The sequence below is a fragment of the Diabrotica virgifera genome, chromosome 4 (genome assembly GCF_917563875.1).
Source record: "Diabrotica virgifera virgifera chromosome 4, PGI_DIABVI_V3a".
In the NCBI taxonomy this organism is placed as follows: Eukaryota; Metazoa; Arthropoda; class Insecta; order Coleoptera; family Chrysomelidae; genus Diabrotica; species Diabrotica virgifera.
In genome coordinates, this window is record NC_065446.1 from 241,346,793 (window position 1) to 241,366,678 (window position 19,886).

The window sequence follows — 19,886 nt, forward strand, 5'->3', positions numbered from 1 at the left end:
CTTTGCTGTATATGGTGACCAGGAAGTCTTATACGGACACGCCAAGCTACGAGAACATATGGCGTGCTCTAACTAATTTGAAGAAAATCGTGTGTAATTATGACATCAAAGATTTGGCTTTACCAAAAATAGGCCATGCAGTAGAAAATCTGGATTGGAAGATTGTGAGAAGCATGCTTGAGGTGGTCTTCAGAGAAACTGGCGTACGAATTACTGTGTGTTGCATGAACCCGAAGATGTCGGATCCTTCAAAGACAGTAGACTGTTATTTCTTCTTGAAAGGTGTATGCAAAGCTGGAGAGTCGTGTAGATTCCGCCATCCTGGGCCTTCATCTAGAGTTGCTGATCGGGACGCTCAGATCTTAAGAGGGGAGCAGTGTAACGAAAGAGTTTCGAATCGGCGCAATAAACAGTCCCCGGCTTGGGAGAATTCCAACCGTCGGAATAACAGTAGCCGTGACGTCACAGAAGCGACGGCGCTGTGAGTGAAGATCTCCAGAATATTCATTAGGCCGAGGGATATGTAGACATTTCGAGAACGGGACCTATTGGCTATTTAAGCGGAGCGCGCTGTTATTAGAGTTTAGTCTTAAGCTAAAGTTTGTAAAGTAAACTTGTATAAATAAATAATAAAGTCGTATATAAATTACGAACCGCTAGTTTTATTGTAATTAGAAGTAATTACACTAATCACGCTACAATACATACCAAATTTGGAAGAAAAAATTTGTTAAAAAGTGTCTAGATAATTTTTTGTATTAATACAACGTACCTAGTAGGAAATAAACGAGTAGGTACCATTTAAAATTGTTGTTTACATGCACTGCATGACTTATTTGAATTTAGTAGAGTAGGTAACTGTTCCTGAACTATTTGATAGAAATACAGTCGGAAAAATGAAAGAATACCCATGAACGATCACATTAATCACTTATTTTGTATTTGCTGTCTTTTTCTATACGCTGTGAGCTTCGCTGGTGTCGCTCCTAGCGGACTACTATTCAACTTTCACCGGTAATTTTTAAATTTATTATTTAATTGTTATCGCTTAATATTTACAACGCAAAAAAGTAATTAAATTGTAATGGATTTTTTTAAGATTTTGCTAATCATTTTGACGTTCTATTGACAAAATATGAATTTCTTACTTTGGATACTTTCACAATTATCGTGTAGATGGCGCTAAGATTAATGGATTAATAGATTAATAGAACATTAAAAAAACTTAATTTCAGTATTTAAAACGTAAGCATATTTAAGGTAAAAATATATACCACAGCTTTGACCAACTAATATTTTTTATAATTAATGTTTTTAATTTTAATTTTAAATTAATCTCTTTGACATTTATGTCAAATTTCCGGTAAAGGTTTACAGACTTGTCACTACTGGCGTTCGCGAATTTGTAAATATCCCCTCTACGTACGAGCTCACAGCGTATAAATAGGGCTTTTCATTCACAGTCATTTGTTTCGAGCTTCTGTCATATGTCGTATAATCCGTGTATATTAATATTATACACAGATTATACAACATATGACAGAAGCTCGAAACAAATGACAATCGATGAAAAGCCCTATAACAAACGTTTGTTAGCAAATACAAAATAAGTGATTGATGTGATCGTTCATGGGTATTCTTTCATTTTTCCGACTGTAAGTTGTATTAAAAATGGTTCATTTAAGTGAAAAATATCCTATTGAAATATTAATGATAATCAGTTATGATGATCGTGTTAGAAATCATGAAGAGGTGTGTAATATTTTTAATGATTTGCATCCTGAAAGAAATCCTACATCACGTTCAACGGTTACTAAAACATTGTAACGTTTTAATGCAACTGGGATGGTCAATTTGCTAAAAACTGGAAGACCACGGACTGCAACGAGCGAAGTTATTAAACAAAATATTGCATTTGATTTAGAGGAATCATCTCAAACTTCCACAACAAATTTGGCACTAAACCCTGGAATAAGTCAACATTCTGTAAGGAAAATATTGAAAATGGAAAAATATCATCCATATAAGATACAATTGGTTCAAGAATAATTGTCATGTGATGATTTTGACCGACGCGCGACGGCTGAAGTTTTGCGAACGAATGATGGACATTTGTAACATTTTGCAAGTAATGTAGTGTTTTCCGATGATTCAACTTTTTGCTTAAATGGAACAGTTAACCGCCATAACTGTAGGTATTGGTCAAATGAGAATCCTCATTGGACTATTGAAGCACATACCCAGCATCTACAAAACTTGAATGTTTGGATGGGAATTGTTATTTCAAAATAGACTAATAAGCCCATTTTTCATAGGCGGAAATTTGAATGGTGACAATAATTTAAATTTACTAAATAACCAAATTATTCCTGCACTTCAACATAATGGCCAGTTACCACAAAATTTTTGGTTTCAACAAGATGGAGCGCTTCCCCACTATGATCGACGGGTTAGGTATTTTTTGGAGGTGAATTTTCCAAATCGATGGATTGGCCCGCTCGTTCTCAGACCCTCAACCCGTTAGATTTTTTTCTTTGGGGTCATCTAAAATCCCGTGTTTACGTTAGGCGACCAACATGCTTGCAGGATTTGAGACAAAGAATAATTGATGAATGTGAACTAATACATGGAGAAATCTTACAAAGAGTGACTCATGAATTTATTTATAGGCTTGCACTTTGTCGGGAGGTGAACGGCGAGCATTTTCAATATTTGAAATGATTTTGTTTTATTTTTATTATCATTGGTCTAATGTAAATAAATTAACCTATTTTTTAACTGTAAAGAAATTTATTTCTTGTTATAGGTTTTTCTTCCAAACTTGGTATGTATGAATTAAAAATAACAAGTTCTTTTAAAATCTGCAAAAATATACAGGGTTTCCCATTTAAAGTAAATAAGTTAAGGGTATTTCCGGTGAAACCGGAAGTGGAGTAGTAACAAAAAATATGGCATCAGATGCCTTTTGCGTCAGTGTAGTTGCATGCAAAGTTTCATAAATATTGTTCTTTTCGTTTCAAAGATATTTGCTTGGTTCCATACTTTATCTCAACTCAGTATAATAGATTATTAAATAAACACTACTTCCTTATGAATCAACACTAACGAATTCTTAAAATAATACACTACTGCACTGAACAGATATCGATAGACAGAAGAGATGAGAATCGTGCTATTACACTTAAAAATCTGACGCAGGTTTGTCAAAATGACAATTTCTCTATGTTGCCTAATTAGTTATTAGTTATAATATGTTCGATTTCTTGCTAGAAATAAAAAATTTTAGTAGTTGCAATGTGACACAAAATCTAGGCATGGGATAAAAAAAGTTTATTTGAAGAAAGTGTATTTTTTTGTTTAATGTTTAATGGCGTTTTTCGTTTTTTAATATTGTATTTAATTATAGAGTAATTTCCACATACTAACATATTTTTTAAATTCGGCTCTGTACCGCCATTCTTTACTATATTACGAATATGTATATGTGTGCCAAATATCTCGACAAAATTTTCAAAATTAAAGCTGCAATCTTGGAACGCGTTCTCCGTTTTGATGACGCGCTAGTGTAGCCTGTTAAGTAAAACTTTTCGTATAGTTTCTCTTTAGAATCATAATATCTTAACCACAGCATAATAAACGAAACCAGCAAGGACACACTACGATGCCGCCTTTGAAGTTAAAAAGTACGGAGCCGACATTGATCGAGTAGTACATCTCAGTGGTGATGTGATGTGTTCGTTCATCAGTGTTGCCGATCTCAAATGATCAGATTTTGCCAAAAATTATGTTAAAATTTTTGATCTTGGTAGTTTCTAAGGGTAATAAAAATACATTAAGAAAAAAGTTATTTTATTTAACTTAACTTGTTAATTCAAAAATACTTGTAACAAAATTATATGTAATATCATATATTATACTATAATAAAACTACATCTGGAACGCTTTCAAATAAAATTTCCTCATCCTCATCTTGTGAAAATGAGGACTTTATGTGATTAAAATAATTTAACATTTTTTGTCTGTTTGAAAGGAGTAACATTCTTTTACTCCTTCACTTTTGCTAACACTAAGTTAATATTTGCTCACAGATCGCATTTAAACGTCGACAGACAACGATATCTAAGAAAATGTAATTTTTTTATTTCTGCATTGCTGCAGTATCAGTTATTGCAATAACTTTATTACCCGTAAGAGATTCTTTTTAAATATTTTCTGGAATTTCTGCAAAAGATTAACAATACAATCTGACAATTATTGACATAATTCCCACAGTCATACGTATAAAATTATGTTAAAAAATATTTATTATTAGAATGTCATAAAAGTTAAGTAAATCTGATAATTATGTACAAATCGGCAACACTGTCGATTTTCTACACTGTCTGGTACTACGCGAATAATGGCCGACGATCTGCGCAGTAATAGTGCGCGAACTTTTCCCGCCTTCTAGTGTGTCACTGCTGTTGCGTTTTATATGCGGTGTCTTAACTATGTTTTTTGGGCTTGTAGGTTGTGTTCCCCGGAATTGCTCCGAATCGGAATTCAGATGCAACAATATGAAATGTATACGAGGGGATATGAAATGTGACGGTGAATACCAGTGCGAAGATAAGTCTGATGAAGCTGACTGTCACGTCCAATGTAAAAATAACGAATTTCAGTGTTCTAATCCCAGCGTTTGTATATTTTTGTAAGTATTGTTTTTTACAAGCTAAAGTTTTACTTTAATAAAATTAAAATAATATTCAAAATAACACTAAATACACTAATTGATGTGGCGATACCTAACAACAATAATCTACGTACTGAAAGATCGTCAAGTACAGAGATCTGGAAATTCAAATATGAACACAATGGAGAATGCAAAGTACCCAGACGATACCTATTATTATGTCTACTACTGGAGTCATTCCGAAGAACCTCCTCGAAAGCATAAAAAAGCCTAAATGAACATCTTTACAAGACCATGCAGAAAGCTGTACTACTCGCAACGGCCAGATGTCTACGAAAATTTTTGGGAGATACACCTGCATATCAATTCACCTAGGGCTCGATAACACGGAAAGAGTCCCACCAGAGCTCAATCCTTTTGATGAGTCAAGTTTCCCCTTAGAGGGAGATGGCTAAAATTTAAAAATACAGTAAAACCTGCCATATCCGGATCAATGTGGCGACAGACCGATCCGGATATGAAAAAATCCGGATATCAAGACCATTACTTCTTTTACAGTCTCTGAAACGTTTTTTCCTTCATACATTCCAATAATCAACGCCGTCAATAACTTTCGTCGATAGACACGTTTTATAGATTCTATAATACTTTATTTCGCCATCTTTTAGTTCTTCTTTTAGTGCGTTGTCCAACAGCAGGACTGCCTTTCTCGGTAGATTTCGGTAGATCCGGACGGCGCAGAACCGTCCGGATATGGGGAGGTCCGGATATGACAGGTCCGGATATGGCAGGTTGTACTGTAAAACTTTATTGGGGCCAAGTTTTCTGGTAACACCTTCGTGGTTTCTAAAATTTGAACACCAACGAATGCTGGAGCAAAGAAGGCTGAGGGAGATCTAAAAGTTGCATTTCACTTCTCGCCTGTTCAGCCCGGTAAAATTCCAACGAAAAATGATCCCGTATACTCAGATAGGGAGTAGAACTACATAATAGAAATAAATAATAATTTCGTTGTAAAACGAAACAAGATCCGTCTTATATTTCAGTTCGTTCAGAGAGCGTCATAATCACTCTAACAGGTTTCGAACTTTGTTAGGTTCTCATCAGAAAGGGCATATATGACTAGCTCTGAACAAACTGAAATAGTAGCCCGATTTGTTACGGTATTTACTTTTCTACATTTTTTTATTTTCGTAGATCCTGGAAATGCGACGGCGAAGTCGACTGTCCAGACGGTTCGGACGAAGCGAATTGCTCCGACACTTGTCCCTACAACTTCAGATGTAAGAACGGGTTTTGCATCAACGAGCTATGGCGATGCGACGGACAAGATGATTGTGGCGACGGATCAGACGAACAAAACTGTTTCTCGAACGTCTGTCCTGCCGGCAGGTTTAGATGCAAGAACCACAGGTGTGTTCCGATCAATACATTGTGTGATGGTAAGAACCAGTGTGGTGATGGAAGCGACGAGGATAAGCATATTTGCAGAAGGTAAGGAATAATTTATTTACTTACATATACAGAGTGAGTCTGTAATTTGGAATAAATTCAATATCTCAATTACTACTCGTTTTTTTGAAAAATACTCAGACCCGTCGATTAGTATTTCAAATTTTCCTTTTTGACATAAAATAATAATGTGTACAGGGTGTCCCAATTTAGAGATATGACGTCATTGTTGATGTTCTTAAATGGCAACACTGTCATTTTGATAGTTATTTTGATAGGGTGTGTAAAGTTATACATAACTGCAAAATTTCAAATTTTCATTCCCTACCATTTACAAGATAATAAAAAATAACAAAGTTATGAAAAACAAGTAATCAAATAATAATTGAATTTAATTATTTCAATTAAGCAAATGCTCATAATGTTGCCCTCAATTACAGTCAAATAGTCAATGGGTAACATTATGAGCATTTGCTTAATTGAAATAATTAAATTCAATTATTATTTGATTACTTGTTTTTCATAACTTTGTTATTTTTTATTATCTTGTAAATGGTAGGAAATAAAAATTTTAAATTTTAAAGTTATGTATAACTTTACACACCCTATCAAAATAGCTATCAAAATGACAGTGTTGCCATTTAAGAAAATCAACGATGACGTCATATCTCTAAATTGGGACACCCTGTATACATTATTATATGTCAAAAATGACAATTTGATATACTAATCGACGGGTCTGAGCATCTTTCAAAAAAACAGTTCTCTACCATTTAGATGATAATAGAAAATAACAAAGTTATGAAAAAGAAGTAATCAACTAATAATTGAATTTATTATTTCAATAAATTAAGCAAAAACTCATAATGTTGCCCTCAATTATTGTCAAATTGTCAATGGGCAACGTTATGAGCATTTGCTTAATTGAAATAAATAAATTCAATTATTATTTGATTACTTCTTGTTCTTCATAACTTTGTTATTTTTTATTATCTTGTAAATGGTAGGGAATAAAATTTTGAAATTTTTCAGATGTGTATAACTTTACACACGCTATCAAAATAGCTATCAAAATGATAGTGTTGCCATTTAAGAAAATCAACGATGACGTCATATCTCTAAATTGGGAGACCCTGTATACATTATTATTGTATGTCAAAAATGAAAATTTGAAATATTAATCGACGGGCCTGAGCATTTTTCAACAAAACAATTAGTATTTGAATTATTGAATTTATTCCAAATTACAGACATATCTTTGTTATTTTTTATTATCTTGTAAATGATAGAGAATAAAAATTTGATATTTTGCAGTTATGTATAACTTTACACACCCTATCAAAATAGCTATCAAAATGACAGTGTTGCCATTTAATAAAATCAACGATGACGTCATATCTGTAAATTGGGACACCCTGTATACATTATTATTGTATGTCGAAAAGGACAATTTGTAATACTAATCGACGGGTGTGAGCATTTAAAAAAAACGATTAGTATTTGTTGTTGGTATAAACAAACACCAATAACATCCTATGGCAGTGAAGCCTGGATCCTGAAAGAAACATCCAAAAACAAACTCGACACATTCGAAAGAAAAGTACTGAGGAGAATACTAGGACTTGTGAGAGAAAACGGAATCTTCAGAAGTCGATACAACAACAAACTTTATCAACTTTATAAGGAAGCACCCCTGTCAGACTTCCTTAGAATACAAAGATTCCAATGGGCCGGACATGTGATAAGAATGGGAGAGGATAGGCTACCAAAAAGAGCACTGAATGCTAGAATGCAGGGAAAGAGATCGGTTGGAAAGTCAAGAAAGCGCTGGAAAGACATAGTAAACAGCGACGCACAAGCCCTTTTAGGAGTCCGTGTATGGAGAAGAGCAGCCACAGACAAGCAAGGGTGGAGGCAAAAAATAAAGGAGGCCAAGGCTCAATTTGGGCTGTAGTGCCGTAAAAGAAGAAGAAGATTAGCATTTGATATATTGAATTTATTCTAAATTACAGACTCACTCTGTATATGGTGTATAACATACTCATCATATTATACATATACACACCGATATTTAGGCGTCAACGCCCTTCTGGTAGATATCTATGGGGGAGTATCACTAAGCCGCAAGCTCTTATCTCTTGTGGTACTGCTCCCCCATAGGCCGATCAGACGCCTGCAAATTCCATTCCAAGCCTCAGACTCTTATGAATTTTAAACTACTGCGTTAGCCTCTTTATTTTAGGTTCACCGGGTTGGGGATTGAACTCGCATTCATCATGGTGAAGTGATCTGCGGCCCACCGCTCGTCCCGCTGAGCTATTCGATTGACACATATCCATCAACCAGCCTCAAAAGTCTACTGCTGAACAAATTCCTCTTCCTCGTGTTTCCAGAACGGTCTATCTTGTGCCATTCTCATCCAGTTTTTATTTAGCCTTCTTAAATCGCCAATTCATCGTATAGGTGGTCAACCTACGCTTCTGTTGTCTTCTCTTGATCTCCATTCCAATAACCTCTTTGTCTATCGCTCATCTGCCATTCTAGCTATGTGTCCTGTCCATCTCCATTTTAGTCTGGCTATCCTCTCGATGTCAGTCATCTTTGATGAACAGAATTAACAGTTTAGCAAGAATTGATTTGTTAATTAAAAATTTACGGTCGCTATAAAAACCACAATTATTATGATACATAAGAATAACTACAATTTTTGTATAAAAAGACACTATACCTATCTAATGTACTTTACAGAATTGAAATTGGACTATTTAAACGGCCTCATGAATATTTTAAAATTATAAACAATTTTTTGGCTTTAAACAAATAGAATAACTCGGAAAATATTAAATTAAGGCTATGGGTACATAATTCGCAAATATTTTACGTGTATCCCTACTTTTTCTGTCTTTACACGGCAAATTACGAGTAGTAAAATTCACACTGGTATTGATATGTAAACATTACTAGAATGTCATTCTACTTGAAAATGTCATCATTAATTTAAAGAGATGGGTTTTGAATGTTCTTGGATAACTGTTATTTTTATAATTGGAAATTATTAATTCAGTTAATAAATGTGATAATTTTTTCACTAATTATGTATTCAGTGATTGTAATAATTTATTTGTACAACAAAGACTAATACTCAATCGAGAAAAGATGAAAAGTGTTAAAGTGATTTTTTAACAATATATTGTTATGGAACGCTTACAATTTTGAACATCTTTAACAACAAAATACTTGGATCACAGAATATATTATCCTGATGTATTCTCTGCTTGGATCTTCCACAAATAATACACAATAAATAACTTTTTATTAAGTTCACGTCTTAAATCAATTATTTATCAAATACACTATATTTCAATAATAGTTAATCAATAACTCAACATATTCCCGATGCAATGTCAAATATTTAAAATTGTCACTGATTGTCAGTGTCTGACTGACAATATATGCTGACAATATTATATTCGGCTGAGTGCGTTGTAAGACAAAGATAGATTTGGAAAATATTACCACGGCATTGTGTTTATTTTTTTCGAATCCTGAAAAAACCAATAAATATTTTTGAAAAATTTAAACGCAGAATGAAAGACTAAATTATTACCGAGGGCCGAAAGTCCCTTAGAATAAATAAAAAGTTTATTTTGAATAATATATTTGAAATTAAAAATCACACTAAATTTTCTCTTAGTTTTTCACCCCTGTAACTTATTAAAATAAACATTAGAAGTTCTCAGGGACTTTCGGCCCTCGCTAATAACGTGATCTTTCATTCTGCGTTTAAATTTTTCAAAAATACTAGTTTTCTCAGGATTCGAAAAAAATGAATCCCCATTTGAATAGCATTGCAGCCAAAAATACGTACCGATCCTCTTAAATTAAATCATGAAAACTGTATTGGAAAAAAAGCGACAGGACGCTTCTTTTAAAAGAAAAAACGTTTAATTGTGATGAGTGGTTCCTGAGATACAACCGGTCAAAGTTGACCGGCATTTACGGCAAAGATATAAACAATAGGATCATAATTTTCGAACCATTACCTTTTTATTTCGGTCTTCTTTCTCCGCATCAATTTTCATATCTTTAAAGTACGTATATATCGGAACATATATTATTATAATAAAAACTATCGATATCACGACGAGTGAAAATAGCCAAAAATAGCAAAATTCCAATCAAAAATTAGGTTGGAGAAAATGTAATCTCAACAAAGTTCAAAATCGGTATACGTTAAAAAAATGCATTTTCTCGGCTTCCCATGGAGCAATTTTCTTCATTCTTTTTTTGTTCCCAAGTAACTCGAGTAGAGCCATCTAACTAATGCATTATTAAATGTCAAAGTTGCTTTTGTTTTGTTATAATAAATTTATTTATTATAACAAAAAATTTTAATTTGTTTAAATAAAGATTGTTTAAATAATTATACAGCTTTCAAATAAGAATATTTGTATTTTTAACGTTAAAAGGTACACTTGTAGTAAGTTTATCTAAAAAAGTCTAGAACTGGAAAATAAACTTGCGTGCATAAAAATCGGCCCACTTAAAAATTTAGTCATTTTTGATGTCTTATATTTCCTAAACCTGTTGGCCGATTTAAGTGATTTTTTGAACATGTTATAGCCTGATTCTTTAACAATACCACTGTAATAATATTGTTGCTAAACATCTAAATTTTCATTGTATACTGGGTGTACCAATCAAACTGTGTTTTTTCTCCAAAGTTCGCATCACCCTGTGGAATATTCTAGCATTTATAAAATACTGAAATTAAAACCCAACTATAGCCTCAGGATTTCTTAACATTATGTTTTTTGATTCATTCGTTTATGTTGGATAATAAAAAAGTTAGGTACTTTAACAACTAGACATGTTCTTCATCAATACACGGTGTATTTAAATAAGTGCGACAAACTTTAACGGGTAATTTTGCATGAAAAAATAATGACAGTTGACTTTATAAACGTATGTTCGCAAATGTTTCATTGCCGAGATACGGGATGCTGAATTTTTTCTTACAAACTGACGATTTATTTATTGCTTTAAAACCAGTTGAAATATGCAAATGACATTTGGTAGGTTTTAAGAGATAGTTATTGCGGATTTTTTGACATAAAATTAAGAATTTTATATTCACCATTAGCGTGTATATGGGTAATATGATCGGTCATATTACACGTATGCGCGCTAATGATAAATATTAAATTCTTAGTTGTATGTCAAAAAATGTGCAATAACTACGTCTTAAAAGCCACCAAATTTCATTGGCATACCTCAACCGATTTTAAAGCAATAAAATAAATCGTCAGTTTGTAAGAAAAAATTCAACATCCCGTATCTCGAAAACGAAACATTTGCGGACACACGTTTATAAAGCCAACTGTCTTTATTTTTCATGCAGAATTATCCCTTAAAGTTTGTCGCACTTATTTAGAAACACCGTGTATTGATGAAAAACATATCTAGTTGTTAAAGTACCTAACTTTTTTATTATCCAACATAAACGAATGAATAAAAAAACAGAATATTAAGAAACCTGAGGCTATAGTTGGGTTTTAATTTCAGTATTTTATAAATGCTAGAATATTCCACAGGGTGATGCGAACTTTGAGAAAAAAACATAGTTTGATTGGTACACCCGGTATACAATGAAAATTAACCTGTTTAGAAACAATATTATTACAATAGGATTGTTAAAGAGTCAGGCTATAACATGTTCAAAAAATCACTTAAATTGGCAAACAGGTTTAGGAAATATGAGACATCAAATATGACCAAATTTTTAAATGGGCCGATTTCTATGCACGTAAGTTTATATTCTTCATTTTGTTTTTTTTTACTGATGTTCTTATCCCACAGGGTTCAATTTTCGTATGCAGTCTCTTGTTTGTCCTAGTCCAATTTTTATATCCACTTCAGTTGTTCCTTTGTTTGATATTAAGAAAACCCAAATAGGTAATTGTAATTGTCTGTTCCTCTGATTTGTTTATCTTCGTATATTTCCAGTTGTTTTATTTAGGCTTATTTCCATCCCACATATTTTTGTTCCCTGAATAACGAATAACGTAATACTCTACACTGAGAAAAATTAAACCCTACAATATGTTATCAATATTTGTTATAGATACGGCCTATGCCCTCCGACGCAGTGCTCGTGATATATAAATATTTCATTTTTTTATTTATAGGTACGGCCTATGCCCTCCCACCCAGTTCTCGTGCAAAGAAGGCCATCGCTGTATCGACGCCTCCTTGCGCTGCGACGGGTCTGAAGACTGCGAAGACGGCTCAGACGAGCTGGAGTGCGAAACGCCCGCTTGCAAATGGAACAGCTGCTCCCAGGTGTGCGTCGAGGTCAGGCACAATCAGACTGTTTGCAAATGTTTGCCTGGGTACAGGCACACGGACGCTGGTCAGTGCCAGGCGATGGGTGGGCTAGCAGAGTTGGTGCTGGCCGCGGAGGCTGAATTGAGATTGATGTCGCCGTATAAGAGTGGAGATGATGACAATAAGCAAAGGTATGGCAATGACTTAAAATATTCTCCAAAGTTCTTCTATTTTAAAGTTTTACAAATGTTGCTACGAAATCATACTCGTTACACAATTAGTTTTTTATTCTAGGAAAACTTTAGCTACAGCTCCAGGTTACAAGGTAGACGCTGTAGACATCCTTTCAAGTGGGCGACAAGCCATAGCCTACTGGACGAACCATCAGTCCAAACGAGTGCAGTCCATAGTTATTCACATAGACAAAGACGGAAGATCCAACAGAGATGCGGACGTGGCAAAGACGATTCTATCCAATTTACGCGATCCTAGAGGTATTAGTATCGATTGGATTGCGAAAAGATTGTACATCACCGACGGAAATAGGTTGCTGGCGTCCAGCTTGGACGGTAATTCGTATTATACTTTACTAAAGGCCGATACTCCCAGGTTAGTAGGTACATCTTACATTTTGTTCGTATAGAATTTCTTTTTTTTTTACTTAAACATACCCGTAGTATATTTGAGTGCTAGTTCTAAAGAGTGATATAAATTCTAGATCTAAAGTCTAGTTCTAAATCTCATTATAATTGTTCCGTTTTGTAACTATATCTTAAGTTTAGAGATAGGGAAGCGAAAACAAAATATTTATTATTGAAATTGAATTTATCGTGAGCATTGAGCTTCTCACGCACGGGGAGCTAAACTATAATATATATTATAGATTTATTCGCGCAGTATGCCCCGAACGTATCCCGAACTTACCCAGGATACGTTTGGGGCATGTTGCTAGAATAAATCTTTAATATACAGGGTGTTAGTAAATAACTATGAAAAATTTTAAGGGCTAATTCTACATGAAAAAATAATGCCGGTTTGCTCTATAAACATATGTCCGAAAATGCTTCGTTTACGAGATACGGGGTGTTGAAATTTTTATTTCAAACTGCCAATCTATTTATTGCTCGAAGATCAGTTGAGCTATGGAAATAAAATTTGGTGAGTTTTAGGAGGTAGTTATTGCGCATTTTTTGACGTACAATTAAGAATTTTTTATTCATCATTGGCGCGCATACGGGTAATAGTCTGAATATTTTTAAAGAAAAAAATAGTACGCCACTGAGATATGTCAAATTAAAAATTATTTTTAAATTCCACGTTTAATTTTTGATAAAAAACCTATCTTTCCTTTTTTCCATATGATACACCGTTTTTATGCAGAAAAATAAAACATCTTGGCGCGTATTTTTCAGTTTTTTAATACATTTTCAAGAAATATCCAATATAATAATACTAAACTGGAACAATAACAGAAAATATTACTAATATGATTTTAACTAGGTGCACAGCTACAACAAAAGTTAAAAATGACTTCCTTTAGAGGTTATAGAAGAATTTTATATTCATCATTGGCGCGCGTACGGGTAATGGGCTGAATTTTTAAAGAGAAAAATAGTACGCCACTGAGATATGTCAAATTAAAAATTATTTTTGAATTACTGGTTCAATTTGCGACAAAAAATCTTTGTTGTCTTTTTTCATATGCGGCGCCGTTTTTATGTAAAAAAATAAAACATCTTAACGTTTACAAACTATTTCAACTAAGTTTCTATGCATTATGGAAACTACCTCAAATACTTTGTAAGCGTGAAGATGTTTTATTTTTTTGTATAAAAACGGCGCCTCGTATGAAAAAAATGTAAGAACGATTTTTTGTCGTAAATTGAACGAGAAATTCGAAAATGATTTTTAGTTGGACATATCTCAGTGGCATACTATTTTTTTTCTTCAAAAAATTCAGCCCATTACCCGTACGCGCGCCAATGATGAATATAAAATTCTGTTACCTGTAAAGGAGATCATTTAAAACATTTTTTGCAGCTTTGTACCTAGTTGAAATCTTATTAGTAATATTTTTTTGTTTTTGTTCTAGTTTAGTATTATTATATTGGATAGTTCTTGATGATGTATTAAGAAATGAAAAATACGCGCCAAGATGTTTTATTTTTCTGCAGAAAAACGGTGTATCATATGGAAAAAAGGAAAGAAAGGTTTTTTATCAAAAATTAAACGTGGAATTTAAAAATAATTTTTAATTTGACATATCTCAGTGGCGTACTATTTTTTCTTTAAAAAAATTCAGACTATTACCCGTATGCGCGCCAATGATAAATACAAAATTCTTAATTGTACGTCAAAAAATGCGCAATAACTACCTCCTAAAACTCACCAAATTTTATTTCCATAGCTCAACTGATCTTAGAGCAATAAATAAATTGGCAGTTTGAAATAAAAATTTCAACACCCCGTATCTCGTAAACGAAGCATTTGCGGACATATGTTTATAGAGCAAACCGGCATTATTTTTTCATGTAGAATTAGCCCTTAAAATGTTTCATACTTATTTACTAACACCCTATATTATAGTTTAGCTCCTCGTGCGTGACAAGCTTAAATATCGTTATGAACTGTTTTCTTGTTGCGTTTCTTCATTATCTGTTATATTTAATGGGAATAAGGCACAGTTGTAGTTGAAAAATGGTGTAAAATTACCAACACTTGTACCAACTCAATCTGCTTCACCTCCTCCACCTCATTCCTTGAGCCCTTAATAGAGCGTAGTTACACTCTAAATATTATTAGCTTTGCGTTTCCATTGACTGCTATCTTGTGAAAGATGGACGTCTTCATGTAGGGATCTTTCAGTCAGATTCTTCATTTGATTTGTCCATCTTGTTGGAGATCTTTCTCTTGGTGTTCGTTATTCTTCTTTTCTGGCCATATAGCCGAAGTAAGTTAGCTATGCTCGGTTTACTAACTTCACTAACGTTGGAGTTTTATTTTTACACTTTCTGCCCCACGTTGAGCGCCAATTTGTAACAATAAAACTCCAACTACCGTTGGGAGCCAATTATGCTGCGTTCGTCTAGCTCTGTCTCTGAGGTGTAGATACGTCTTATCTTGATTGGGAAGTGAAAAATGAGGATGGGACAAATAAAACATTAACGGATTCGACCGTTACTTAATGGAAATTCATTTTATCTAACAAGAACACATTATATTAACTAACCATATTTATTTTCTTGTATGTTAAATATGAAATTTTAATCGGATCTATACCTGTTTCAATATATCCCTCTACTTTTTCTTGTAAAATGATTGGTTCTGCCTCTGATTGCACGTTTATTGTGTTTTGACATTGATGCATTTTTTGAAGTATCTTTTAGGGCAGTCAGTGAGGGTATGTGGCTCCGAAATCCATCCTATTATATCGATTTACGTGATATTTTCACAGTAAGTAGCGAATAGCCCAAGAAACAAAGTCTACCCTATGCCGATGTGTGCTTTTTTCTTGGGGGCGGTTCCCACCCCTTCTCGGGGGTGGAAAATTGTTTGCTTAAATAACTACGGAAGTTGCTAGAGAACCTAATACTAAGCAAAAACTGTTCTATATTTTTTTTTTCGAAAACTCAACACTTTTGAGTTATTCCTGGTTGAAAATTGCCCATTTTTATTGAAACATAACACCTTTTCAAACGGTTTTTTGCGAATACCTTAAAAACTATGCATCTAACTAAAACAACTATATAAAACCTTTTTGTAGCTTATAAAATAACAAAGAGATTCTTTCCTTTATGAATCTTCTAGTTATAACACAAAAAGAGATATGGTAAGTGAAAAAAACTTGTTTTCTTGGCGCATGCTCAAATCAGTGTATTTAACTTGAAATAACAGAGAAACGGTCGATTTTAGGTGTATAATGCTACCAATAACTTTTGTCGTGCTTGAAAAGACCTATAAATTAAGCAATATTAAATGTCGATTACATTCAAACCATGCGAGATAAACTGTAAAAAAATTTATGAGTAACGTAGGTATTTTAAGAAAAAAATGAGAAGTATATTTAACCCCTCATCCACAAGAATTTAAATGCATTGTTTTCCTTCTACAATACATTTTACTATAGTGTTCTTTTTATGTTCAAAAAGTTGGGTGGGTTTAAAATAAATGGTTTTTGAAAAAAATAAGATCAAATTATTGAGCGCATTTTTAAATTTTATTAAAAATCTTCCTATTTCTCCATGTAACTTGAAAATGATAAGAGATGCAAAAAAAAGATGCCATACAAAAGTGTAAGTTTCTTCTAGATAAACATTTTGATTTTATTTTTTATAACAGTATCTCTTATCATTTTCCAGTTACATGGAGAAAAAGGAAGATTTTTAAGAAAATTTAAATATGCGCTCTATAATTTGATCTTATTTTTTTCAAAAACCATTCATTTTAAACCCACTCAACTTTTTGAACATAAAAATAACACTGTAGTAAAATGTATTGTAGAAGGAAAACGATGCATTTAAATTCTTGTGGATGAGGGGTTAAATATACTTCTCATTTTTTTTTTAAATTCGTTAGTCATCAATTTTTTGCAGCATGAGCTTAGTATGAATGTAATCGACATTTAATATTGCATATTTGAAAGGACTTTTCAAGCACAATAAAAGGTATTGGTAGCATTATACACCTAAAATCGATCGTTTCTCTATTATTTCAAGTTGAATACACTGATTTGAGCATGCACCAAAAAAACAAACTTTTTTACCTACCATATCTCTTTTTGTGTTATAACTAGAAGATTGAAGAAGCAACAAATCTCTTTGATTTTTTATGAGCTACAAAAATGTTTTATATAATTTTTTTAGTTAGATGCACTGTTTTTAAGGTATTCGCAAAAAACCGTTTGAAAAGGTGTTATATTTCAATGAAAATGGCCAATTTTCAACCACGAATAACTCAAAAAGTATTGAGTTTTCGAAAAAAAATTATAGAACAGTTTTGGCTTAGAATTAGGTTCTCTAGCAACTTCCGTAGTTGTTTAACCAAAAAATATTCCACCCCCGAGAAGGGGTAGGAACTGCCCCTAAGACAAAAGCACACATCGACATAGGGTAAGACTTTGAATAAGACGATATTTTCAGGCTATTCCTAAAATTTCATTAAAATCCATGCAGTAGGATAGAATTCTGAGGTAATAACCTGTTCTTGCTCTCATTGACTGCCCTATTTGTATAATTCTGAGCAGTAGTTTTTCCAAGTTTCTGCAATGCTCTCTATGTCGATTTTTACTTCTCCTAATTCCTACCTAACATTTTACATTAATTTATGGTTCTCCTTTTGTAATAATGGGGTGATTGCGTAATTAAATTAAATAATGTTTTAAACAGTTTAATAAATTTTTTGGCGTTTTAGGGACATTGTTGTTGCTTCTGATCACGGCTTAATGTTTTGGGCGGATTGGGGTCCAGCAGCCAGAATCGAAAGGGCCGACATGGATGGTCTGAACAGAAGAATCCTAGTGAGTAACGACATCTCGTGGCCTACTGGCTTGGCTATTGACCACGGCACCGAAAGGTTATATTGGGCCGATCCAAAAACGATGACTATTGAAAGCGTTTTGTTTGATGGAACTGATAGGCACGTCATCAGACGTTTTGACAAAGGTAACTACAAGTCGACAAAAATATCTAAAACCGCCAAGGTTAGATCGATCGAAAACTTTGGTTACGCGACGTTGTCAGATCAATCAGGTTTCAAAGGTTTTTCGGTTTTTTATTTGTTTCCTGTTTCACAGTAAAATTTCCTTCTGCTTTCTCCTGTGTAAATTCTAAAATATTGTGTATAATTTCACAGGATTTTGCACTTAGTATTCTATTTTTCACTGCACTTGTAATATTCATGTTTATTAAAAAATATTAAATGTCCGGGTGTCCCAATAAGAATGGCTCTCGGCCACATCTCAGGTACCGTTTATAGTACAGCTTCGCGAAAAAAAATTTTATAACAAAAGTTGCCTCGGGAAAAGACTGGAAATTATTTTCATAATTGTAAGTCCACCGCTAGAGGGCGTAATTGGATATCAAAAATTAAAAAATCAAAATTTTACAAAATTTGCCTAATGAAAGGGCACTGGAAATCTGATCATCGTATTCTTCATAAAATTCTGCGCGTATTTGATTTCGCAAGTTTAAGTCTACCTTTGTAAATAAGAGGTGGGGGTGAGTGGGAACCTTGTTATGAAAAAATGGCTGTAAGTCCGGTTCTGCTAAATCGAATGTTGCAAACTTGATCTTATTGAAAACAGATCTTCGTCAATGTAAGAGTTATAATTTCGAACCAGCTTAATAAGTAAATATGCCAGCTAGGAGGCGTTATTTAATTTTTTTCAGAAATCTAGTTTTCTTCGGAAAATATTAAATACAAGTATGCATTAAGTTAAGGAAAAGTAGTGTGCTATGGAAAAAACAAAGAAACATTTTCCAGATGTCAACATATATAAATATAATTAATTAAAACAACAATAAGACACACAACACTATAAAATATAATAAAGAAATAAAAACAACTATTTAGTGACGACCTAAATGTTCAATTTGTTGCCCATCATTTACTACACTACTACTACACTACTCGAGAAAACATGATCCAGAGAATACGAAACGCCATTCAAAACATTTCGAGAACAGAAATTGAGACTGCTGTTTAATCTACTCTTGAAATAGTAAATGCATCGAAAATGATGGGCAACAATTTGAATCTTTAGGTCGTCACTAAATAGTTGTTTTTATTTCTTTGTTATATTTTATAGTGTTGTTTGGCTTATTGTTGTTTTAACCTGTTTGCTACCAAGGGGTATTTCAGTTTCGTCCTCACAGAACAGAGCTATTTAAATTGCCATTATGTGAAATGTAATCACTAGCTCACTGGTGAGATACTAGTCTATGGGAAAAATCTAAGTGGCTCATATATGAGTCGCTTGGTAGCGAACGTGTTAATTAATAGGGCTATTTCAACGCTTATCATTTGTTTTGAGCCTCTGTCATATGTCGTATAATTCGTGTATAATATTAATATACGACATATGACAGAGGTTCGAAACAAATGAGAAGCGTTGAAATGCCCTATTACATACGTTGACATCTGGAAAGTGTTTCTTTGTTTTTTCCATAACACACTACTTTTCTTTAACTTCGTTTACCGGCGACAGTAACAGTTATGTTTTTAAATTTACGCACGTTTCGTAAGATATCTCGAGATAGAAAAAAGGTATCGACGTGCGGTTTTCGGTATTCTGTTGCTAATTTGGTCTAATTTTGTAATATATGATTAAAAATGCATACTTGTATTTATTAATTTTCAAAAAAAACTATATTTCTGAAAAAAATTAAATAACGTCTCCTAGCTGGCATATTACTTAAAAAGCTGGTTCGAAATTATA

The 19,886-nt window shown here is 33.3% G+C and overlaps 1 protein-coding gene across 2 annotated transcripts in view; it reads left to right on the forward strand.

The window, feature by feature from the left end:
• LOC114327547 (prolow-density lipoprotein receptor-related protein 1) overlaps positions 1 to 19,886 on the forward strand; it is a 222,777-nt gene that overhangs the window by 180,654 nt on the left and 22,237 nt on the right. For both annotated transcript variants that reach the window (XM_050648833.1, XM_050648834.1), the window contains exons 26-30: positions 4,510 to 4,690; positions 5,870 to 6,166; positions 12,313 to 12,642; positions 12,746 to 13,060; positions 17,861 to 18,111. In XM_050648833.1, coding sequence (XP_050504790.1) covers positions 4,510 to 4,690; positions 5,870 to 6,166; positions 12,313 to 12,642; positions 12,746 to 13,060; positions 17,861 to 18,111 — 1,374 coding nt within the window. The remainder of the gene's footprint in view (positions 1 to 4,509; positions 4,691 to 5,869; positions 6,167 to 12,312; positions 12,643 to 12,745; positions 13,061 to 17,860; positions 18,112 to 19,886) is intronic.